At 44.2% G+C, this 26001-nt stretch overlaps 1 protein-coding gene across 1 annotated transcript in view; it reads right to left on the reverse strand.

Annotated features, from left to right (window-relative positions):
- Positions 1-26001, reverse strand: part of ADAMTSL1 (ADAMTS like 1) — a 447514-nt gene that overhangs the window by 84098 nt on the left and 337415 nt on the right. Inside the window, exons 14-15 of the mRNA XM_033173001.1 lie at positions 22335-22419; positions 7879-8180 (exon numbers count right to left, since the gene is read on the reverse strand). Of these exons, the coding sequence (XP_033028892.1) occupies positions 7879-8180; positions 22335-22419 (387 nt within the window). The remainder of the gene's footprint in view (positions 1-7878; positions 8181-22334; positions 22420-26001) is intronic.

Consider the following 26001-nt stretch of genomic DNA (forward strand, 5'->3'; position numbering starts at 1 on the left):
TCGCCGGATAATGCAAAGCACTACCGCACTGTTGCCCACCAGAACCTCACTCTGAGCTGCAATGTTTGCCAGCAAAAATGGACAGGTATGCACGGGCAATGCAAATATTCTAGTCTCCCAACGTAAACAGCAGGGACAGGCGCAAGGGACCAGAAGCAGAAAGAGTTCAGAGCTTCAGGGACTATAGTTTTAGGTGTCTTTCTGTGGTGGCCACCAACAAACTGAGACCTAGGAGGAAACGCATCTCCAAAAGGAAGGGCAAAAGAGAACAACCATTTGCATATTGACACCTGTCTGTCTCGTGAGGCAATGGAGGAACGTGCCTAGGTCAAGCTGTTGGAAGGCAGCAGTGCCTGCTGTGGCTGTAGAGACTAATACAGGAGAGACATGTTTTGTTGCAGCTGGGCGTCCGGTTGTGCTGCTGCAGTTGCACCATGATGCTCCTTCTCTCTGCGCTCCTCCCAGTGGTTGTTCCTCCTCTGGTCACTGCTATGGATACATGATTTGAGAGCCTGTGTCCAGCCAGTGCGGTCTTCTGCAAGGGATTCCCACATGGAAGGCTTGATGTTGCCAGCCTTCATGTCATGTTTGCAGGCATATCCGTAATGCAGAGTTGGTCTGCCAATTGGCCTGGTGCCAGAAGCCAGCTCCCCATGGAGCACGTCCTTGGGGTTCCTGCCATCTTCCATTCTGTGGACATGACCAAGACAGCGTAGACGTCGCTGAGACAGGAGTGCGAACATGCTGGGGATGTTGACTTGGGGGAGCACATCTTTGTTTGGAATTCTGTCCTGCCGTGTGATGCCCAAAATCCTTCTGACGCAGTGCATGTGGAAGGTGTTGAGGCATCACTCCTGGCGGGTGTAAGTTGACCATGAAAGTGTGGTAGACCTCCATCTTGGTATTGCTCATTACAGACCCTTTTGGAGAGGCGAGCCACTGCTGCAGCTGCCTTGTCAATCCACTTGTGCATATGCATATGCATATGCTGAATGTACAGCTGATCATGATTTGAACACATGACCATTGTGGTTGCTGTCTAGAAACTATAGGTTGATGGGCAATTTGAAGGTCACCACTCTCCCTTCTTAGGATTTGGCCCAGAAAGCCCTTCTTCAGACTTAAGGATGCTTTCAAATAGAGGACTTTCCTCCTTAAAGCATTATTATTATTATTATTATTATTATTATTATTATTATTATCTGTATACCGCCCTTCATCCAAAAATCTCAGGGCAGTTCACAGTAAGATATGTGGTTACCAGATATACGCTTAAAATTGTAAAGTGTGAATGCAACAGACACATGCTTGCAAACACGAAACACTTTTTTAATAAACGTAATTTCTCTTATCTCTAATATCTGTGCCCTGTACACTACAACTCCCATCAGGCTCAGCCAGCAGGGTCAATGGTCAGGGGTGATGGGAGTTGCAGCCCAAAGCTCTGGAAAGCACAAGGGTGGGGAAGGATTAGAGGCAGCACTGGAGAAAACCCAGGGTGGTTTTTTTTGCACAGGCTCACTGCAGACGGTAAGGTCTATGAGAGTGAAGAACAAGATATGGTGAGGATACACTCAAAGGTGTGGTAATAATGGGAGATGCTATTATTAAAGCAGAGATCTCGCTAACAAGTTCACAATGACAGGCTGAAGCCCATGGTGATGAGGCTAATTTCTTGTTTGTCATTATGTGTCAGGAAAACCCCCTCCCTGCGGCTGCCGGTGTCGCGGGAGCGTTTGGACTACAGAGACCCATGTCCGCTGTTCACAAGCTCCTCCTCCACGTCTTCGGCAGGAAGCGACCATTCCTCAAGCGGAGAAGGGGAGGTGGAGCCAGAAAGGCGATGCAGGGGCGATGCTGAAAGAGCCTCAGCAGTGCAGGGAAAGTGGGGGGTAGGGGTCAGGTTCCCACGCTTCGGAGCAGGATGCAGGAAGGACGTGGGAGAGGGAGGCGGGGGTTTAGGATCCCGCGGCTGTTTTGCTGGACAAAGAACCAGAAGACTTCATTCCGGGACTCTGCAGAGGATTGAGATGGACGCTTGAATTGCTACTGCACTGTACATAGCTTTCACAATAAAGAACTTAGTTTTTAGAAGTTCTGCATGGCGTCGCGTTACTCATGAGCAACCACTGAACGTCCTAACATTATGTTACACATTTTTGTGTTTTTGTACTGTAAACTGCCAAGGGGTTAGAAAATGGAAGTTTCAGGTCACTATTCATCCATCACAGCAGCCGAAAACCTCCTTAGCAACTCCAGTCTGCAGTAGTTATGAATGTTTTCAAGCAGACTTTCTTGTGCATTCATAATGAAGTCAGAACTGAACCAATGAACTATTGTGTCCATTCATTTCAAAAGGAAGACAGGGGTTTTTTTTTGTAGCATCCTGTGACCTCAGACCATTCTCTGGCAGAAAGCACTGCTCTGAACTATGTGCTCATTTATGCATTTTTAGAAATGGTAGGCAAGCCCATATTCTCTCTCGTTCTCAGACAAAACTAGAAATTGGCAGGAAGAGATAGATAAGTAAAGGCAACAGTACATTTCCATTCTAAAAACCATTCACTTGTGTTTCAGACATTTTTCAATAGCTAGTAAAACATTCGAGATGCAGCACAGAACCAAGTAGCATGATAGTGATTTGTCCCTCTTGGAATTTTAGGATAAAATCTTGCAGCTTCCATCACAGATGTATGCAAAAACTGGAAAATCTATAACGAAGAAGCTGTGCATTCCTTTCTAATGAGAAAATAAGCTGCTCAAAATGGGACACAGAAAAGCCCTGGCTTTCCACTTTCCAGGGTATTTGAGGCTTGAGTTTTAAAAATTATTGCTCACAATTTTAACATAATGAAGCTGGGTTTGTTTTTCCTTGAAAATCCCTGCAGTTTATGGCTGGGAAATTAAACTGCTACACGGAGCAAGGGGAGGGCATGAATCTAAGTAGCTTTCAGTTCACTTTCAATATACCATCAAATAGGATTTGCTGTGTTTATATCTACCAGAATAGCATAATTGTTACATGATACTTGATGACAGCAGTGGAAGACGCAGCCACTGCATGAAGACTAAATTGTTAACTGGTTCCTTCTGGCTGCTTCTCCTTCGAGGGTGAAGGGCTACTTCTGCATGAATCAAATTTCATCTCCAGAGAGCACAAGAACAATAAAATTAACTTTATCTGTCATGCAACTGTGGAAACAAAATGATTGTTTGGAACCTATTTATTCCATTTTAATTTGCTTAACAGAAAATGCTTTTCCCCCCAAAACATTCTGCATGCAAAGTCATTTCGCAAACAATCAAATGACACTGAATGGATCAAAGAAATGTTCCTGCTACAGCCACATATTATCAGGTACAATAAATGTAACAAGAGATGCCGCTTTTAAGCCCGAATTCTCCGTGGCAATGCTGTTCAGCAGACTGAGCGCTGGATATGAATTTAACTCATGGAAACAAGTGGTTGCCATCCGAGGATCATTTCCCCCCACAAGCCACTGCACTTTGATATAGTGTAGGAATGTTGCAATGCAGGGCCCATGGTTCTCACAGTGTGTGTTATTTGTTGTTGTTCAGTCGTTCAGTCGTGTCCGACTCTTCGTGACCCCACGGACCAGAGCATGCCAGGCACGCCTATCCTTCACCGCCTCTCGCAGTTTGGCCAAACTCATGTTAGTAGCTTCGAGAACACTGTCCATTCCAACCACCTCATCCTCTGTCGTCCCCTTCTCCTTGTGCCCTCCATCTTTCCCAACATCAGGGTCTTTTCCATGGAGTCTTCTCTTCTCATGAGGTGGCCAAAGTACTGGAGCCTCAACTTCAGGATCTGTCCTTCCAGTGAGCACTCAGGGCTGATTTCATTGAGAATGGATAGGTTTGATCTTCTTGCAATCCATGGGACTCTCAAGAGTCTCCTCCAGCACCATAATTCAAAAGCATCAATTCTTTTTGTGTGTGTTATGGGCCTCCCCAAAGTGCTGTGTGACAAGCACAACTGCCTCCCAGCCCAGAACAAATGTGGACTGGGGTCCGGAACGGGAGGACAAACGTTTCTTTTTCAATCAATGTATGTCAGAAGCAGAACATCCGCTTGACGAGAGGGTTGACAGAATTGACAGCCCATGATGCAGCTCTATATTTTAACAGGCTACCTTATTTTAAAAGATGTCGCAGTACTGTGTGGACCTGATCCCTCACTTTTCTAAGCTAATGCAAAATATGGCAGCTAGACTGGGGACTAGGAGTAGCTGCCGGGACCATATGACACTGGCCCTAAAAGACCTGCATTGACTCCCAGTACGTTTCCAAGCACCAACACTTTGAAGCCCTAAACGGCTTTGACCCAGTATCCCTGAAGAAGCATCTCCACCCCCATCGTTCAGCCCAGACACTGAGGTCCAGCTCCGAGGCAGAGGGTCTTCTTGGAGGTGAAGTCCTCCCTCTGGAACTCCCTCCCATCAGATGTCAATGAGATAAATACAACCTTCAGAAGACATATGAAGGCAGCCCTGTATAGGGAAGTTTTTAATGTTTAATGTTCTATTATGTTTTTGTACGGGGGTATAAATAATAAAATTATGATTATTATTAAGTGGCCTATCCCCAAGCCACACACAGCAACAGCTTCTGCTTCTTTTTCATTAACTTTGTTAGGGCTAGCTAAGTTTCAACTTGAATTAGGGAGGAGCCGTGATGATGTAGAAGCGAGTTGGGATGCTACAAGGATGCTTGCGAACCTGAGTGCCTCTCCACGTGAGAGGTCCAAGGTGAGCTGGGTCCCGTTCATTTCCGGCTGTGAGCAAAGTAGGCAGAGCTGCTTTCACATGGAACCTGCAGTTGCCAGCACTGCCTCCTGCTTCCCTGTAGGGGAAGGTGACAGGTAGCAGTGGGCGCGAAGGAGGTCTTGGTGGAGCCTCTTTCCTAAATGGGAATGGAGCTTCCAACTCTCATAACCTCCGGTGCAAAACTGACTCAGATGGATTCTCCAGCTACCTAATGGTCCATCTCCAGGCATGGATGTCAAGGGAAGACTGTTTAGGAAGAAAGCACCTGGTGATTCTGAAAGACATGGGTTACCTGTATCTATTGCTCTTTTGAAAAGAAAGAAAGAAAGTAAGAAAGAAAGAAAGTAAGTAAGTGTGGGGCTTTTGGTTTAGCACTTGGAGTGGTGTCCAGCACGCTTCCTTCTGCGTTCTCCTGCTTCTCCAGTGCTTTAGCAGAGTTTGTTCAAACTTCTTACTTCTTACTTCTTCTTGTGCAACGATGTGTGTACCTTTCATGCCAGCAATTAAACTCCCACAACGTCTGGGTTGTTTCAAAGCAAGTATGCTTTATTACAAGCATATAAATTACAGCCACTTTCCCGGAGAATGGGAGGCCATCATCGCTCCAGTCTCTCCGGTTCAGAACCGAAAGTAAGACTGACTCGGAAATAAACGGTGCGTCACATAAATCACAAAGACATCGCATACAGCAGATAACCCCGGATGTTGTGACACATCCTCATCCCTGTGGGAGGAGCGAACTGTTGAGCTTCTTTAACTCTGAAAGCTCCAAACAACCTCACAGAAAGAAAGAAAGAAGGAAGAAGAAGAAGAAGAAGAAGAAGAAGAAGAAGAAGAAGAAGAAGAAGAGGTCCAGTACTCATATCTTGATCAAAGTGCTGTGGGTGCCAGCACACACAATGGACTGGTGAGTACTGCCACAAGAAAAGCGCTGCCTGCACTCATTCCACTTTGAGTTTTGACCTGGGTTTGGCACGATAGACTGCACTTGGGGCTTCTTCTGGATTCCAGAAAGCCTGCTGAACTGCTTTGAGAGCTCTGTAAATTAGGGTTGCCATAGTCCAGAATTTCCCAGACCTAGCCGGAATACGGGCGTCGGGAACAGTTTCTGGGCAGAAATAGCTCAATAGTCCAGGAAAATCCAGACACATGGCAACCCAGTTTGAAAGTCTAGTTTTTGGTGCAACTACTTTTTTTGGGGGGGGGGGGGTGGCTCAAGAACTCTTCTCCCCAAAAAGGCTCAACAACGTTTTCACTTTTTGAAATATGGCAACCCTGTGTAAATTGTGTATGTGTCAGATTCGAATGACGCTGCACAGATAAATGCTTTCTGTGCCATTTTTAAACCCACTTCCCTATTTTTACCTGAGAATGAGGTAGTAAAGGAAAGCAATGTTTTCTTCTGATAGGGTACGGTATGTCGGATAACCAAAGGAAGGCATGAATAACTATGAAGCATTATTCACTTTGTGATAAAAATGTACTTTTCCTATCATGCACAAGTTACTCAGAACCCATGAGATGCGAGGCATTTGTTACAATTCCTGGGTGGAAAAATCCCAGCTTTAGAGGAGCTAAGGAATTTTAGGAACGGGACATTTCTAATGGGCGCGATTTTCATAAGCAATTAGCAGAAAATGACTGAGTAGACCCAAATGGATTAGACACCATGTACATTAAACAATTCTCATAATATGCATAAATGGTGACCCTCCTTAACTTTTAACCTAAGTGCCAAACTTATTAGCTCCAGGCAATCTTTTCGCTGGTTATTTTTGCCATATGTTTTTTCTCTCTCTCTCTCTCCTTTACTCTGCACCGAGATCCAAGCTAATGTCATTTGCTAGGAAAAGCTATCAAAACCAGCTGAGTCTCCAGCAGATTCAGTAAAGAAATACATATGCAGCGGCCCAACGCTTGGGATCCATATGTCTCTGCTTACGAAGCAGAAGTCAAGCAAGGCAGAGCAAATGACACCTGATGCTTCCTGACTTAATCTTGCTCTTTAAAAATACGCTTCCCTGGCCCACATGTAAGTGGTCAGCACGAAATGTAAACAACCAGACTATTGCATTAGTCATATGAAAGACCCCAGCTGTGAATTTTGATACCTTCTAGGTCCAAAATGGTATTACATCTGGACTTTATTTTCAATAGTTCCCTCACAGAGCCACCCTTCCATTTCAAACAGAGAAAACAGAAGACCGAGGTCTGATTCTCACATTTCGGCTGCCACGGTGGAGCTGGTGGGACCGTCCACACAGCACCCATAATGTGCAGAAGGTGCTCGTTTCATGGGTTACTGATGGATGGACGGATTGGCTTTATATGCCACATTTATCCACATTTCCCATTAGCCAGCTGTGCGCCTTGCGAAAACTGGCTCTTATCTGCTGAATTGAAAAGCTCGGTTGAACAAAACCCCTCTTCAGATTTTCCACACATCTGATAAGAACTAATTCAGTGGGGAAGGTTGTGTTTTTGCAAGGCACCGCTGTGGAACAACGAGAGCAGCTCTTGGGCAGAGGGAAGGATACACAACAAGATCAAAATGCAAGTTGGGTGAAAGTGCAGATGCAGTTAGTTCAAATTAAGTCTGATTGTAATCAGTGAGGCACATAAGGTAAAGGGACCCCTGACCGTTAAGTCTAGTTGCGAACAACTCTGGGGTTGCGGTGCTCATCTCGCTTTACTGGCCAAGGGAGCCAGTGTTTGTCTGCAGAAAGCTTCTGGATCATGTGGCCAGCATGACTAAGCCGCTTCTGGCGAACCAGAGCAGCACACAGAAACGCTGTTTACCTTCCTGCCAGAGTGGTACCTATTTATCTACTTGCACTTTTTGGAGTGCTTTCGAACTGCTAGGTTGGCAGGAGCAGGGACCGAGCAACGGGGGCTCACTCCATCGCGAGGATTTGAACCGCCGACCTTCTGATTGGCAAGCCCTAGGTTCTGTGGTTTAGACCACAGTGCCACCCGCTTCCCGAGGCGCATAAGGTGGTCATGACTTAATATCCATCCATTTTGTTGCCTGTGGGTAGGCAAAATTTAAAACAAGCAAAACAAACAAGTTGGGGGGAAAAATGCAACTCACCTCCTCCACAAGACTCAGAGCACTCTGTGAAGCCTTCATACTCCCAGTCATGGAGTTCGTCAAAATCCTGCGAGCCGCCATAAAACACATCGGCCTCTTCAGGACTATATTCGCTGGTCTCCCCATTGCAAGGGCCACCATAACAAGCTCGTTCGGAGGCTGGCTTGGGCCCTTCGCATTCATCAATGGGCAAATCAGCCACGGACTGAGAGAAGGACAGCAGCACTTGGCACTTCACCAAGCGGACTTGGATCCCGACCCCACAGGTCACGCTGCAGGCAGACCAGGTCTCCGGAATAAACCTACAAGGAAAAGCAAACATAGGAATCATCTCCCTGATGTTGGGAAAGATGAAGGGCACAAGGAGAAGGGGACGACAGAGGACAAGATGGTTGGACAGTGTTCTCGAAGCTACCAACATGAGTCTGAGCAAACTGCGGGAGGCAGTGGAAGACAGGAGTGCCTGGCGTGCTCTGGTCCATGGGGTCACGAAGAGTCGGACACGACTGAACGACTGAACAAGAACAAATGCAATACAAAAATGTGATAATGAAACATAGCTTTAAAATAAGCAACCTACATCAAATAAAGTAACATTCAACAACCATTAGAATAGTATAAAACAATAATAATATCAACATACAAAAGTTAAACAGAAATCCACTCAGCAGTTACAATAAATAATTTCTAAACTATAATCAATAAAACAGCGGCAACCCACAGTACATAAAATAATACAATACAAATTGAGAAGCAGAGACCAGAGCAGGCACCCCCAAACTGCGGCCCTCCAGATGTTTTGGGACTACAACTCCCATGATCCCTAGCTAACAGGACCAGTGGTCAGGGATGATGGGAATTGTAGTCCAAAATATCTGGAGGGCCGAAGTTTGGGGATGCCTGGACTAGAGGGTGGGGCAAGGCAGGTGGAAGGAGGCCTTGCCTGATGAAGTCTTTCCCCTCTCCTCAAGGGAGCTGTGGATTCAAAAAGACAAAACCTTTGCTCTAAGGCAGGCATAGGCAAACTCGGTCCTCCAGATGTTTTGGGACTACAACTCCCATTATCCCTAGCTAACAGGACCGGTGGTCAGGGATGATGGGAATTGTAGTCTTGAAACATCTGGAGGGCCGAGTTTGCCTATGCCTGCTCTAAGGTGTCTGGGCCTCTCTGACACAGATGCCAAAACTGTAACTTGAAACCAGTATTATTTGAGAAGTTTGAAGAGCTCCTTCCATTCATGGAAGGGACTCAGATCCAATGGAAGCTCCTGTTGTCGAAGGCAGGTTGTACTGTAAATCGCCCCTTCTACCTGGCCAATCCCCCCCGGCAACACCTCCCCAGCCAGGATTGGGCGGCTGCTGGAGTAGGTGGAGTCCACAGGTATCCAACCTGGGAAGGTGGTGCCAGGCCCAACTGCCAGGGGCTGCTCCGTGATCCAAGGGGGCTACTCGCGACCACGCAAAGTGTGCACCCCATTTGATGAGGGGAACGTCCATTATCTGAGAAGTTTGAAGGGCTCCTTCCATTCATGGAAGGGACTCAGATCCAATGGAAGCTCCTGTTGTAGAAGGCAGGTTTGAGGAGGCTGCATGCAGGGGGAAGGGGAATCGGTGAAAACTGCACCCCCCCTTTTTTTTAGTGTGAGCACCCTGTGAGCGGATTCAACTTAAGTAAAGAATGATGGTTCCCTTCCCCAGTGCAAACGAAATGGGCCAGATGACTTTAAGGGAAGTCTAGCTTCATAATTTTATAATTCCACGGATTCCTCTTATATGTTTTACCAAAAAACATGACCGCAAATTAATGCAGGGCAAAATGGCTTGACTATTAAAAAAGCATGTTAAGTTCATGCAGCACACCCTGTTAAATAAAATAATGGAGATGTGCGTCAACCACATGCTCGGAGCAACAGCAAAAAGGAGAAATGTACACCCTGTAAGAAGACTCTTCTAGGGAATGAAAATTGCTGCATAAACTATAATCTACTCATTATTAATCATTTCACTGTGCACAGTAATTCATAACTGAAAAGCAGGAAATAACATCAGGAAGTTATATTTTTTCCTGCTTCCTAAACAGATACTTTGCATTTTGAGTTATGAGCCTAGCAGGGTAAGTTTATGCTATGTAATAACTTGCTTCAAAGGCATAAAGAGAACCTGCGGAGCTGAGAGCAATAAAACATACAAGGCTGCCATTAGAAAGTCAACATTTACTAATAACAACCATATTTCTGAGTTTGGTGATAGTGCTACTTTGCTGTGAAATAAATTCTTAATATATGCTTATGAGTTACTCATCAGTGTTAACTTTTCAGCTGCTTTTTAATGTTTAGTGCAAAACTGTAAGAGATACATTATTCCAAGCTTATTCATCTATTTGGAACGAGGAACACTTGACTAGTCAAGAGTAATGGTAAACCGGAGTGCTACTTACACAGGGTTACAGCGATAACAGAATTAATATCCTGCGAATTAATATAATCAGGATCACTGTGCTTAGCATGGTCTTGGTTATTTGAATCTCAGTGAATTAGCTTAGAACTTAGCACTGAAATAGTAACTGGATCAAATGGCAGCTCCACATAGGGAGCTAATAATCCCATATATTTCTGATATTCAGGTTATGAGTGCCATTGATTTTGCAACAACAATGGCACCACCCAGAAATAATTATTACAATAATTTTAACGATACAATTATCGGAGGGGGGGGGGGGCTCCATTTGCAGAAGTACAACAAAATATTTAGAAAACTACTTAAGGTGAGGAAAGAACCCAATGAGGACCAGGCATACTCAATAGTCACAGAATGCTGACTCATAGGTGGCGGGAGGGGATGTAATGGGGTGACTTGAATTTTGGAAAGTGTTTCTTCTGGAAGGCAACATTTTGTTTCAGGTCCAACTTGCAAGCAGGACATTTTTGCTGCTGGATACATATGGGACGGCAGTCACATTCACGGCCTGCTTGTGAACTTCTGGAGGCATTTGGAAACGTATTTGCAAGGCAATTATGATCTTACTAGTACATTAACCCCGTTAAATTAACGGGCGCTAGAACATATGTGGTCAAACATTTGTAAAAACAGACTTGTTCCAGTACAAAAAAAAAGTGTGTTGGGGACATGCGCAGAGCTGACTGAGCGGCTCTCGCTTAACTCATTTCCCCCCCTAATATCGCGAGAGCCGCATGACGTAGCCAGCTATGTGCATAGCGTCCCTGTTGCCCTAGCAACATCGGGAACACGCGCAGAGCTGACCAAGCAGCTCTCGCTTGACATCGCTCGCCCGCCGCCACTTGTAACGGCCGCTGCCGCTTAGAAGTACGTCCACGCGAGTGCGCACCCGCCACGTGCCCACGCACACCCGCCGCTTCAACAGTTTCGCCCGGCTGCCCGAAGTCTCTGCGCACCAAGTCCCAACGGCTGTCCGTGGGGCACATGCGCAGTAGCGCAATCCCACGGACACAGGGACTGGACGCAGAGACACTTGCACTTTATTATATTTGATGTGCAGGGAGCTTTTGAGGAGAGGTGGGTGGGAAACAGTCAAACCCACAGTACCTGCTTCTCCTGATGCTTCGGTAGAATAACGCTGGTAGAATAACTCTGGTGGACCTGATTTACACAACTTATGCCCAATTAACCCAAGCCGTTAGCTATTTATTGCTATGAAATGTGCACTCCCACCCAAACCATCCTAACAGAAACCTGGAATGGTACCCTGGACTTAAGTGCATGTGATAATTAGCAGGAAGATTAATCACCCCACATTCTCAATTCTTTCACATTAAAACTCAAATCAACACATTGTTTGTTTGTTCAAAAGAGCTAAGCTACAAAGCTAGCATGTAGCCTGGACTGTAGAAACCAACAACAAAAATTTCATTATATCCAGAACTGGATAGCCAGGCAAACAACCTTACAGCTGTAATCAATAAGGTTGTGGCATGATTTGAATCAAAGAATGTTGTCACGCATTGTCATTGAAACACATGCACAGTTCAGGGTCATGATGCCTGGGCATGCAATTTTTTCTGCGCCTTCTACAAGCTCCCCAACTGCCTTGTAATCTTGGGTTACCAGTTAGAGGAATAACTGCCTGATATACCCAGTTTAGTTAACAATGCATATATCTCCATATATATCTTGGACTACTGCAATGTGCTCTACATGGGGCTACCTTTGAAGGTGCCCCAGAAACTACAACTAATCCAGAATGCGGCAGCTAGACTGGTGACTGGGAGCAGCTGCCGATACCACATAACACCCATCTTGAAAGACCTACATTGGCTCCCAGTACGTTTCCAAGCACAATTCAAAGTGTTGGTGCTGACCTTTAAAGCCCTAAATGGCCTCGGTCCAGTAGACCTGAAGGAGCGTCTCCACCCCCATCGTTCTGCCCGGACACTGAGATCCAGCGCCAAGGGCCTTCTGGCGGTTCCCTCATTGTGAGAAGCAAAGCTACAGGGAACCAGGCAGAGGGCCTTCTTGGTACTGGCGCCCACCCTGTGGAATTCCCTCCCATCAGATGTCAAAGAGATAAACAACTACAGTGGTGCCCCGCTAGACGAAAATAATTCGTTCTGCGAATATTTCCATCTAGCGGTTTTTTCGTCTAGCAAAGCGGCAATGTAAACCGCGGTTTTCGCTAGACGAAAAAAAAAAGTGAAAAAAATTCGTCTTGCGAGGCAGCCCCATAGACTTTTTCATCTTGCGGGGCAGCCTTCCGCTAGACGAATGCCTTCATCTAGCGAGTTTTTCGTCTAGCGAGGCATTCGTCTAGCGGGGCACCACTGTATCTGACATTTAGAAAACATCTGAAGGCAGCCCCGTTTAGGGAAGTTTTTAATGTGTGACATATTAATGTATTTTAATCTTTCTTGGAAGCCACCCAGAGTGGCTGGGGAAAGCCAGCTGGATGGGCGGGGTACAAATAAATTAATAATAATAATAATAATAATAATCTCCAGACCATGGCTTATGCAAAAAATAACCATGCCTAGCAAATAAGTTCACAAATCCATTTTTTAAAAAGCAAACAAATAAACAATTCCCTAACTAAAATTAAAATTTAAAATTAAATTCTCGAGTTGCAAAATAAAATGCCAAGTCACGTCCCTGTTTGACGTGAAGCAATTGTTTGATAAACTCTTCTTCCTTCAGGCAGGAAGGTCTGAGTTCTTTTAACTCATAAAAATGAACATGCTTCAATTTCAACATTTGCGGTTAAGGAGTATCGCTCCTGAGATAAAGATCGCCTCGTTTATAAAAAAACAACAACGTAACGGGCCCTGCTATTTTAAACAGATATTAGCAGCGAGAATGTCCACATTTTGTTTTGGCAAGGAACAATCACATTCATTTATCGTTGAAGTCCTCTAGAGCGAAGTGGGGTGGTTTGTAGTCAAAGCTTTGAGAGAGCAGTGGCAAGAGAAACCGAGAAAGACAAAGGAAGAGAGCGCATAAGTTGATGAAATGTCCTGGCAGCTGAGAGGGAATTTTCCCAACTGTTTCAAAACGCAATGGACTGCAACCATAGGAAGTATACCTCCAATGAGATATTTTGGCTGACGGAAAGCAGTGCAAAAACTAGAGGCAAAAAGTATTTGTAGATAATATCAAGAGCAATATATACATAACCAACATCTTCGCTGACAGCCTCAGATCCTCCAGGGCACCTCTAACAACCAATTTTCATCTCCTCTTTCATCTAAATATGGAATATTCAAAAGGCTTCAGATACATCATCTCCTTGTAACCATTTCCAGCGAGGCTGTCATGCGAGCCTTTACGCAGCAAAAATTCATGGGGCATCCTTTAAGACCAACAAGTTTACTATGGCATAAGGTTTTGTCAATTGCGGTCTACAGTGGTGCCTTGCTAGACGAAAATAATTCGTTCTGCGAGTGTCTTCGTAGAGCGATTTTTTCGTCTTGCGAAGCACCAATGCAAACCGCTAGTTTTCGCTAAAAAAAAAAAAAATCGTCTTGCGAGGCAGCCCCATTGACTTTTTCGTCTTGCGGGGCAGCCTTTCGCTAGCAAATGCCGTTCATCTAGCGAGTTTTTCGTCTAGCGAGGCATTCGTCTAGCGGGGCACCACTGTACTTCATTAGATGCATGGAGTGTTATCCTGAGTTGCTATAATGCTTGTAACAACCCTAGAAAAGAAGTCATAACCATATTTTTAATAATAATAATAATAATAATAATAATAATAATAATAATAATAATAATTTATACCCCGCCCATCTGGCTGGGTTTCCCCAGCCACTCTGGGCAGCTTCCAACAGAATATTAAAACACAATAGTCTATTAAACATTAAAAGCTTCCCTAAACAGGGCTGCCTTCAGATGTCTCCTAAAAGTCTGGTAGTTGTTGTTCTCTTTGACATCTGTTGGGAGGGCGTTCCACAGGGCGGGTGCCACTACCGAGAAGGCGCTCTGCCTGGTTCCCTGTAACTTGGCTTCTCGCAGCGAGGGAACCACCAGAAGGCCCTCGGCGCTGGACCTCAGTGTCTGGGCAGAACGATGGGGGTGGAGACGCTCCTTCAGGTACAGTCGTACCTCGTTATGAATGCTTCAGGGTGTGTACAACACGAGTTACAAACACGTTACTTCCGGGTTCGGCAGTTTGCGCATGCGCAGATGCATCAAATGACGTCACGCGCATGTGCAGAAGGCCAAATCTCGTCACGCACATGCACAGACATGGCACTTCAAGTTGCAGACCTTTCAGGTTATGAACGGGGCTCCGGAACGGATCCCATTTGTAACCAGAGGTACAACTGTATGTCATGGGTAGGCAAACTCAGGTCCGGGGGCCGGATCTGGCCCAATTGCCTTCTAAATATGGCCTGCGGACAGTCTGGGAATCAGTGTGTTTTTACATGAGTAGAATGTGTCCTTTTATTTAAAGTGCATCTCTGGGTTATTTGTGGGGCATAGGAATTCATTCAATCCCCCCCCCCCAAAAAAAATATAGTCCGGCCCGAGGGACAGTGGACTGGCCCCCTGCTGAAAAAGTTGGCTGACCCCTGGTCTATGGCCTTTTAAATGTGTTTGTAGGAGGGGTGTTATTGGTTTGTTTCTGTTTTATTATGTATTTCGTGTTTTCATTTTGTATTTCTATGTTGTGAACTGCCCTGTGATCTTCCGATGAAGGGCAGTATACTAATTTAAACAAACAAACATATAAATAAATGTTTTTGCTATGTTGCTACTTACTGGAGCAATTCCGCGTAGATGAACACGCAGATCAAGAACATTAAGATGCAGGTAAAAGTGTGACATCACCTCTGAAAACACATCACCTGTCTAGTTCCTTAAACCCTTTTGCTAGAAAATCTCGCCTCTAAAAGACTGGGCTCTAAGCAAGCTTGGCTTAGCATTTAGGAATTATTACTGGGCGACTGTACACTACTGGCCTTTCTGCAGCTATGTTGTTCCCTGTGGGTTCTATTCAAATAGATGCATGTCAGGAATTTCTTTTTGTTTCTTATTGAATCAGCCCCATCACTTAGCCAGTGCCATCTGGCATCCAGATATTACAGTTTGCCCCCCCCTCCCCGTTGTTTTTTTTTTACTGCTCACACCAGGTTATTTATGGCAAAATGTTAAAAGCTGGATATCGTGTTAACATACAAAAGTGTTTTTCAAGAGTTGCAAATCTTAAAAAAAAACTCCCCCCTCCCCACTCTGCAAACTCTCCAACGAAACAAGTCAGATGAAAACTAATAGGCCCCTGACTTTTTCAGCCACGATGACTGTGTCTCAATCTGATTTCAGGTTGTGTAGTGGGCTATCCATGAAGAAGGGATGGATGAGGCTAGACAAGTTCTGAACCGTCTCTTCCGCATGCTATACTTCCCCAAACATCAATGTGATAAAGTGGCAAGAAACAGGACATAAGGAGTTTATGACTGGGTTTTACTCAATTGGGGAATTTATTGTTTTTAGCTACCTTTATAATTACATCTACATTTCAGGGAGCACAGTTCATACCTAAAGGGCCGTGTATAATGCCATCAATGGGGTCTCTCTTTCCCGTGTGTTTATTATATGGATATGGTCACTGGAGGATTAAAGGGACCTTTTAATTGGACACTTTCCAATCTAGAATCATAAGGCATTGCCTCAGGCAATTCGCAACACTGCAAAATATATTATTACTCCCATTTTACTGCTGAAGAAACAGCTCTGTTGTCAACAGCTCTGTTGAATAGAATGGTGCTTTTAAAGCTCTTCTTCAATTACTGGATTCCTTTCAAAAAACGACACAGAGGTCAGATATGAATGCATAGGAATGAACTTCAGTTTGTGAAAAGAGCTACTCTAATTAAAAATGAAAACAAGGTGTCACAGTACTGAGCTTAGATCGTGCTTTTAGCAACTGCAGTTGCATGCAACATTTTGCCTGCATCCGTAGATGGAACTATGCATGAGTCCATCAGGCCCAGTTGAGATTATAAACTGATGTGCTGATAAATTGTGCTGGAAGTGTAGACAAGAGGAAGGCGATTTTTATCATATGTGGTGGACATGCGATAAGGTTAAGGTATTTTGGGAATCGATATACAATGAATTAAAGAAGATGTTTAAATATACCTTCCCCAAAAAGCCTGAGGCTTTTTTGCTGGGCTTGATGGGAGAAGAAATAGCTAAGAAGGACCAAAGATTGTTCATGTATGCGACAACTGCTGCAAGAATACTTCTTGCCCAAAAGTGGAAATTACAGGAATTGCCAACGATTGATGAGTGGTGGAATATGCGGAATATGAGTGGACGAAGATGGTGGAATATGCGGAACTTGCAAAACTGACTGGCAGGGTCAGAAACAGGACGACTTAAGGTTTCAAAGAGATTGGAGTAAATTTGTGGATTATTTAAGATTGAACCGAGGAAGTTTAAAAACACTAGTAGGATTGGAATAAACCTTTGACACAGTTTAATAGATTGAAGTGGCAAAAACTGTGCAATGAGAATGGACTAGAAAACCTGCTGACGAGAGGGAGGGGAGTCGTAGCTCGGCAGAGCATAGATTTATGTTTAAATGTGTGTAGATGTTTAATTGGATGTAATTTGATTTAATTGGGAAAAATTTTTTTAATTAAAAAAAGAGATTATAAACTGATGAGTGGGAGCTGCAACATCATGTTGCAGCGTATTTCCATTTCCGGGATGGTTCAAGTTCAGAGCTCCATTCAGCTCGGAACAGTGCACTGTCCAGACCGCTCAGGAGATGGGATTGAAGGAGAGGTGAGGGAAAGCTAGGACACCTCATTTCCTTACCCTCCCCCTGATATAATGCTAGAGTTCTTAGACATAGACTCATAGAACTGCAGAATTGGATGGGACTCCAAGGGTCATCTATTTCAACCTCCTGCAGTGTGGGAATCTCAGCTAACAGATGGCCATCCAACCTTTGCTTAAAAACCTCCAAGGAAAGGAGACCACCTTCCAAGGGAGACGGTTCCACTGTCCAACTGCTCTTTCTGCCAGAAAGTTCTTTCCTGATGTTTAGTCGGAATCTCCTTCCTTGTAACATGAAGTCATTGGTTCAAGTCCTGCCCTCCAGAGCACGAGAAAATAACCTTCCTCCATCTTCCATTTGACAGCCCTTTAGATATTTGCAGATGGCTATCATCTCTTGAGAGTCCCGTGGACTGCAAGAAGATCAAACCTATCCATTCTCAAAGAAATCAGCCCTGAGCACTCACTAGAAGGACAGATCCTGAAGTTGAGGCTCCAGTACTTTGGCCACCTCATGAGAAGAGAAGACTCCCTAGAAAAGACCCTGATGTTGGGAAAGATGGAGGGCACAAGGAGAAGGGGACGACAGAGGATGAGATGGTTGGACAGTGTTCTTGAACCTACTAACATGAGTTTGGCCAAACTGCGAGAGGCAGTGAAGGATAGGCGTGCCTGGCGTACTCTGGTCCATGGGGTCACGAAGAGTCGGACACGACTGAACGACTGAACAACAACAAGAAATCATCTCTTCTCTCAGTCTCCTCTTTTCCAGGCTAAAGATACTCAGCTCCTTCAACCGTTCCTCATCATGCTTGGTTTCCAGACCCTTGATCATCTTGGTCGCCCTCCCGTGCATACATTCCAGCTTGTCAACATCCTTGAATTGTGGCGCCCAATCTATTCAATATACTGGCATTAACAGAGCAATCATATACGTTTACTCAGAAGCAAGTGTCACTGTTTTCACTAGTAACTGCACATATGATTGCAGCCAAAGGGTCTAAGAATTGTTGTTAGGAGGCATGCTTTAATCTTCACTTAAAGTAGGGCTAAGTTAGAGGATTAAGATCCTTGCAGTACAGAACTCAATAGAGAAATTTTAATACGAGTCATCTGTCTCATTTCTAATAGTAATTGGCAATAGAGTCAACCCTCAATTTAGCTGTTCTCCATAGAGATCATATTTCTGATCATTCTCGTAAGATTTTGTTGCCTTTGGAAGGTTGGCAGACAGCAGGTTTGTGTTTCGGCTTGTCAAAAAGGGCTGTTTTCACAATTGCAGGGTGGGCCAGAGGTGCAGTGAATTTAGCCCTCTGAAATTTGTTTTTATGATAGAGGAGGATATCCTATGTAGTTCAGGCAGATGGAAAGCGGCTTGTTTATCTCAGCTAGGTGAATAAAGTGTGCTGAGTGGCAGTTTCTTATTCCCCTCTTTCTTGTATTTGTGGGACTGAAGAGAGGAAGAAGTGTTGCCAGCCAGCCAGCCTTCCAGAGCAAGGTTTCTTTTGATGGCTGGCGACTGGCAGTTCCCACTCTCAGAAAGATCCCCCTGCTAACCAAACAAGACCCTCTACATTACTCCTACAGAGTGGCATAGCGTGGATTGCCAGTGCCCAGAGCTGTGTGGAGGGGATCTGTGGAATGGAGGGAAACGGGTGGAATACGCATCCACGTTCAGCTGCGTAACGGTGTCCTCATCACTCAGGAGAGTGCGGCTGCACAGATAGGAAAAGAGGAGTTGTTCTGTTGCCTGGAGAAGTCACTTCCTGGTTCGCATGGAGAAGCTATGTTCAAGGAAGTTTCTGATACAATGGTACCTCTGGTTACGTATCCTTTGGGATACACACACGGCAAACCCGGAAGTATTTTTCCAGGTTTCGCCACATGCGCAGAAGCGTTCTACTGCGTCGCGCGCATGCGCAGAACCATTGTACCATGCTGTGCGACGCATGCGCAGAACAGGCACCTCCGGTTGCAGAAACCTCAGGATCTGACTGGAGGTACCACGGTATTTTATTGTGCTTTTAATACTTTGATGGGAGCTGCCCAGAGTGGCATATAAATTTTTTATTATTATTATTATTATTATTATTATTATTATTATTATTATTATTATTATTATGTTATTTCAATGGAGCCCAGCAATGAAAGTACAATTTTGCACCTGGGGCAAGTGCCCCAATGCTCCTTAAAACCACACAAGGAAAGCGGAAGGGAATAGAAAACCACTGCTGCTACATGCCACACTATATAACCCACCTAGGATAAATACACAACTGGAACCGCTTTGAATATTTTTGGCCCCACCCTCAAAATTGAAGAAATGCTCTCCTCAATTCACCCCCTTCATTTCGCAACAGACCAAAGAAAGAATGAAAGATAATAAACATCTCTTTTTCTATCAAAGAAACATTAATCCACCCAAACATTGTGATGTTATTTTACAGAGTTGTTCCTCCATTTTACAGCTGGGGAAACAACTCTGTAAAGCAAACAGATCTGCTGAATAAAAAGGTGCTGATAAGTACAAATAAAATCTCTGCTTAGGTTCTTGGATTCCCTTCTCTTTTTTTCTCCCAGTCGAAAGGCCGTATATAATTCCTGCAATCATGGTCTTTGCCGTTTGTCCAAAATACTTTATAATTATATTCCATATTTTCTATTCTACCTTATCCCAGAATCCTTACCAAAATCCATTTGTACCACTATTCAGAAATCTGTTGTGCTGTCATTTTTAAAAGAATGCAATAACTATTCAACACCAAGCATTTGGGGAGGTTCCCCCCCCTCCTCACAAAGCAACGCCAACATCGATTCTCAACATTCAGATCCAGACTTTTGTCAATAAGTCCATGATCAAGACATCTTCTGGAGTTGTGGCCTTCTTCCAGCTTACGGTATTTGTTCAGTGGTCTGCAGCAGAAATATGGGCTATGATTCAAATCACCCCTTTCCAGTGTAAGGAACATGACACACATACCCTGACAATGCCCAATTCCCATTATACAACTGAAGGGTAATTATAGTTTGTTAAATACGTATTTAGAAAAGTGGTTTACTGGTAGACAGAAAACTGCAGAAATCCAAAAACCGGGCTTCCAAATTGAAATAAATAAAAACAGATTCAAACGTGTATCTGGCACTTGGCTATAAATGAACTCAAGGCACATATGTAATATATAATAGCTCTGAAGTATAACTTCATCATAACATGTAACAGCTGACAAATATATATTTACATACGATACATATAAATATAAACCTAACTATGATCTTGAGTATAATATTGTATATTTCCTCACTGTTCCCCACGGCTTCAATTAAAATTCACGCCATTTCAGGTCAGCCATGCCAGGATGGCAGCTTTACTATCTCAAAGACAAATTTTTATGAGATGGAAATACGGCTCTAACATCAATCAAAACCAAAAATTGTCTCCAGGAAGGCTAGATTTGTTTCAGCTAAATGTGATTTGGAATGTTAATGGTTCAGAGTCTAAAGGATAGCTGAAGCAGCTTGCACAAATCCTGCTGCCTTTCTGACACCACGAGGAAGAAGTTAATTTCCCCCCCAATCCCAGGGCTGGCTCAAGACATTTGGCCGCCTGAGGTGAAGGAGAAGATAGCACTCCACCCTAATTCAATGTTCAGAACCCAACTGGGCTGATGTTTGAATTTTACTTCAACGTTGATGATAGGAGTAGAATCCTGCGCCACATCCGGGACAGCTGTCCAGATTAGGGGCCATGGGGGGGAGTGGCAACAGAGGGAGTTGCCTTACTCTGCCTAATATTAGGGCCGGCCTTGTCCCTTTCACAGTAGCAGAAGTTTTCAGAAAAGGTGACAGTGGCTGAAAAAAGTAGCATGGAGGAAAATGCTTAGGTGGCCCTTCTCCCCTGTGGGAAAAAATATACTGGATGATCCCACTTCACATCTAATTTGGCATTTATCAGCATCCCGTGAGAAAGCCACTTGCCATTTCATTACACTAGGAATGGAAGGGGACCTTATGAGAAAGTCCTTAATCCTCACCCCACCCTGGGTAAGTTGTAATATTTTAGCTTGGCGAATCAATAACATTCTTTAGTTTTTAATGTTTGTTTATCGTACTTTCCCATGTATAAGAGGAGGTGGTTTTTTTTACACAAAAAGAATATTAAAAATCAGGGTTCGTCTTATACATAGTTAGTGCAGAGGGGGGGACGGGCGATTTGTTTCAGCCGTGAGCAGCAGCTTGTCACTGGTGACTGGGTGGGTGATTGGTGCCTGAGGCAAGAGCTGTTTTGGATTGGCTTCTTCTGCGACAACTGGGCGGGCGATTGCTGGTGTTTGGGAGTCGGGTGAGTGATTTTTGGCATCCCCCTCCCCAAAAAGCTCAACAACTCAGGGCCATTCCCCCCCATTTTCTTGAAATGTAGTCCCCCAAAATAGGGGGCGTCTTATACACGGGGGGCGTATTATACACAGAAAAATATGTCATATTTCAAGGTGGGAACCTCTAAATGTTTAAGTGAGAGACATTTTCTGAAATGGAAAATTATTTGGTAAAAGCACCCAATGAACCTTGGGAGTTCAGTGTGTGTGGAAATCGCTGATCCGGTGGCCAGAGTTCACAAGATGAATTGCTGTAAACATGGAATTTCTGTGACGAGTGTGATATCTAGGCTGGCTCTGGGCTAGCATACACTGGAAGCGGCAAGTTTTGATGTTTGTGTGTGCTTCTCCAACTAACACGAAGCCTGAACTGTACAGTTATGTGAGAGCTTTTGCACTGCTTCTGCAACTGAGAGTTTGAGTCAGCTCCTATTCATCAGTTTACATGAACCAAAATAAATAAACTCAATCAGCATGCACAAAACCACTTCAGCTACGAGTGAAAATCAGCACAAATTGATTAAAAAACCTCAGCTGCTACGAGCTTAGAGGGTCATAAAAATAAAGCCCTCTGTGAATCAACTTACTCGGTCGTTAGGGCTACATCATGTTAATTGTGGTTTAACTCCTCGCAAGAAGACACAAATCAGCCAGGAAGACTTTCAAGTTATGGGCAGGATTATGGGGTATGGAAAATATCCTAACTTCAATGGGCTTTAACTCCATTCCGGAATGGAACAAAATGCACCACACATAGTTTTAAAGTAAAATACAGTTTCAAAGCACTGATCAACTCCTGACCTCATCACAGTTTCAGAAAACCATACTCACGTTGGTTCTTCTGATACTATTGCTCCTTCTTCCAATTCCTGGGCTTGCTTGTACCATGGCAATTTAGCTTCAACAGGAAGTTTTTCTGGAGGAATAATTACAGGTAAATAGGAAATATGCTGCTGTAATATCATGCATATTTTTTTTTTTTGGTAAATCAATCCACCAATTTTCTGTGTGCTGCATTTATTTCATACTAGCAAGACACTAGCCAGTATGACCACAGTGTTTGTGGAGTGCACATTCTGTCTCTGGGGACAGGATGCAGCAAGTCTCTGAGGCTGGCCCCATTTGAAAACGATGCAAAACTGCAGCTCCTATCATTCCCAGACAGCATGGTCAATAGGGATGTGACAGGAGGTCAGCAACATCTGGAGAGTCACAGAGAAGAAGAAGAAGAAGAAGAAGAAGAAGAAGAAGAAGAAGAAGAAGAGGAGGAGGAGGAGGAGGAGGAGGAGTTTGGATTTGATATCCCGCTTTATCACTACCCGAAGGAGTCTCAAAGTGGCTCACATTCTCCTTTCCCTTCCTCCCCCCACAACAAACACTCTGTGAGAGGTGAGTGAGGCTGGGAGACTTCAAAGAAGTGTGACTAGCCCAAGGTCACTCAGCAGCTGCATGTGGAGGAGCGGAGACACAAACCCGGTTCACCAGATTACGAGTCTTCCGTTACACTACACCACACTGGCTCTCCCTGGTTTAGTGGGTCATCCAAATCCTAAACTCTGGTTAATCTGAACTATGGTTAAGATGCAGCTGTATCTAAAACGCAATCTGAAGCTTCCAAACACCTCCTTGCAGACATATTGGAGGAGACAATGGAGCTGGAGCCTGAAGCTCAGTTTCATTACACTAAACATTGGTTTAGTATTACGTCGGCAATAGGTTTCTCTCTCTCTCTCTCTCTCTCTCTCTCTGTGTGTGTGTGTGTGTGTGTGCTTTGCACATTTCTGCAAGAGGGATGTGTGGGCTTCATGATGCTGAAGTCATGGATCTCCCCCTGTGGGAGACATGAGATTTTGTTTTCACTTGTAAGCAGTGGCAGGAAGTGAAAACGCAAAGGGCACATCTTTCCCGCTGCTCCTTTTAACGTGCCTTATAGTCCCAAGCTCACGTTAACGGATCTGAAGATTCCTGCATTGCTTAGTCAAAGATGTGTTTGTAGTTATACCCACTGCATCCTTACTTTAATAACCTGGAAATATATATTTATATATACACTAAACTCCACTCTGATGGATTATTATGACATTCAAGAAAATCCAGATGTGATGAGTGATAGTTGAAGAAACAGGCAAATGCAAAAATAGTTCAGTGATGCCCTTTCCAGTTCGAGCTTATCAGTTCATCAACTATGTGAATTCAAAGAATGAGCTGAATACTTTCCCTGTCATTTTTGATACAAAACAGCGCCGCTCCGTATCCCGACCTCTCCCTTCTCCTCCAAAATCAGTACCAAAAATATACATTATAAGTATCTAATAAAATACTCACTTTAGGAGCCAAAATATACTCCCTTGGGAACATAAATCTGGATTTGGCTGGAGTACACTGGAGCAAACCAGACTTGCAATGGCCCTTCAAGGCCAGACCAGAGGACAGCCCAGGACAAATGGGTGACCTCACCCTGAAGGAACAGAAAACCATCCCCGGGAACCTACTGATCTCGGCGGAGATCACTGGATGCTACAGCGTTGCTCCCAAGCTCTCTCTGACTACAGCAGGCGGCTGGAAATATGTGATCGGCCTGCAGGACCATTTCCTCCCTGAAATTCATGACCCAGCACAACCCTCCATGGGCCCTTTTCTTCTTTCAAAACCACTTGAGCAACAGTTTATGGTTCTCATACTCAAACTAGCAAGAAGAAGGAGAAGGAGAAGGAGGAGGAGGAGGAGGAGGAGGAGGAGAAGTAGTAGTAGTAGTAGTAGTAGTAGTAGTAGTTTGGATTTGATATCCCTCTTTATCACTATCCGAAGAAGTCTCAAAGGGGCTAACATTCTCCTTTTCCTTCCTCCCCCACAACAGTGGGGCTGAGAGACTTCAGAGAAGTGTGACTAGCCCAAGGTCACCCAGCAGCTGCATGTGGAGGAGCGGGGACGCGAACCCGGTTCACCAGATTACACTGGCTCACTACACCACACTGGCTCAGAAAAACAGCAGCTATAGATAGTTGCTATTTATGAGCAACATTGCTCTGATTAGAGCCTCCAATTCTGGCAATTCGAAACATGCAGTTGTTTCTGAGTAAGACCAATCTGTTTTGTGTTTAATCCTGGAATTAAGAGCCCTGGGTCCATATGGAACACGGCTTTTTCTGAACCTCCCACCAATAGCTCATTGCACTTCCCCTCAAAACCTTCTCTTGAAGGTTGAGAGAACTTCAAAAGTGGAATTTAACATATGCAGGGAATGCAATTCTGGAGTGAACTCTATTAACCCTCCCCTTTCTGCTTGTGTATGGACTGGGCGGGTGAAGCTTTGGATGCTGCAAGACACAAAATTTAGATGAAATCTTTTGATGACGGATCTACTATAGGGACGTATACCCATCCTAAGGATTCAATAAGGGCATTAACTGCTGCTTAGGGCCCCAGGGTTTCTTCCAGGCATAGAAGAGTGCCACAGAGCGGAACAAGAAATTACATACATACATACATACTTTTTTTCTATGCGTCTTTCCCACAGTTTAAATCATGCTCAATGTGAAAATATGCGCAACTACAACATGACAAAGTAGTAATAAACTGTAAATAAAACAATTAAAAATGCACAACCAGGCTGAACGATTTTCACACAACAAGCTTTAAAATAAAGATTGGGGGGGGGGGAAACAACACCCCCCCTACCAACAACCTCCCCAATAGATTGCGCATTCAACATTTTTCATACAGTTCATTTATTGAACTATCCATTGCAATTCTGGCAACACACAGTGACTATAACCCGTAATCCTATTTCACATCTCCTGTGATGAACTTTCCTGTGGAGTAGATTAATCGGCATGAGGACAAGAGGAAGAGGATAATAAAGTTATTATGCCCTGATTCCTCCCCCCGACCATTACTTGCCAGATTTCTACTCAGATATATTTAGTGGTACCACTTGGTGTTATATACAGTATGTGGAAATGCAGCTCTTAGCTTAATCTGCATTTCACCATGTTCATTAACTCTAATATGTAAAGAGATATTTCTGTTTATACACCATATACTCATTTTTATGGTAATGGAAAGTCGGGCCTTACTGCTTTTCTTTCGCCCTTTTAAAAAACTGTACAACCTTGTAAAACAAAAACAAAAAAACCTCGCAGATGGTGTTTTCCTGTACAGATGCCTGCGTGGTGCCTGTAAAATATGGCGTGTATATGCCTTGGTGGGTCAGAGGAAAATAGACATATTAAGTTGCATTCTGCTTACAAATCCTCAAGGCCAGCCCAAGGCATTCTGCTGTCTGAGGTGGGGCAGAAAAGAACTGCTTCCCTGCTCAAGTGAAATGGCACAGTCTCCAAGGCTGGCCAAACTAGATGACCCTTGGGGTCCTTTCCAACGCTATGATTCTATGATTCTACTTTAGCATCTGAGGCAGCCAATCCCAGAAGCAGGGTGTAAAAACACAATAACAATGTTTTAATAAATAAAATAAAATAAAGCAAACTTGCTGACTTTG

Source organism: Lacerta agilis, chromosome 16, assembly GCF_009819535.1.
Source record: "Lacerta agilis isolate rLacAgi1 chromosome 16, rLacAgi1.pri, whole genome shotgun sequence".
Classification (NCBI taxonomy): Eukaryota; Metazoa; Chordata; class Lepidosauria; order Squamata; family Lacertidae; genus Lacerta; species Lacerta agilis.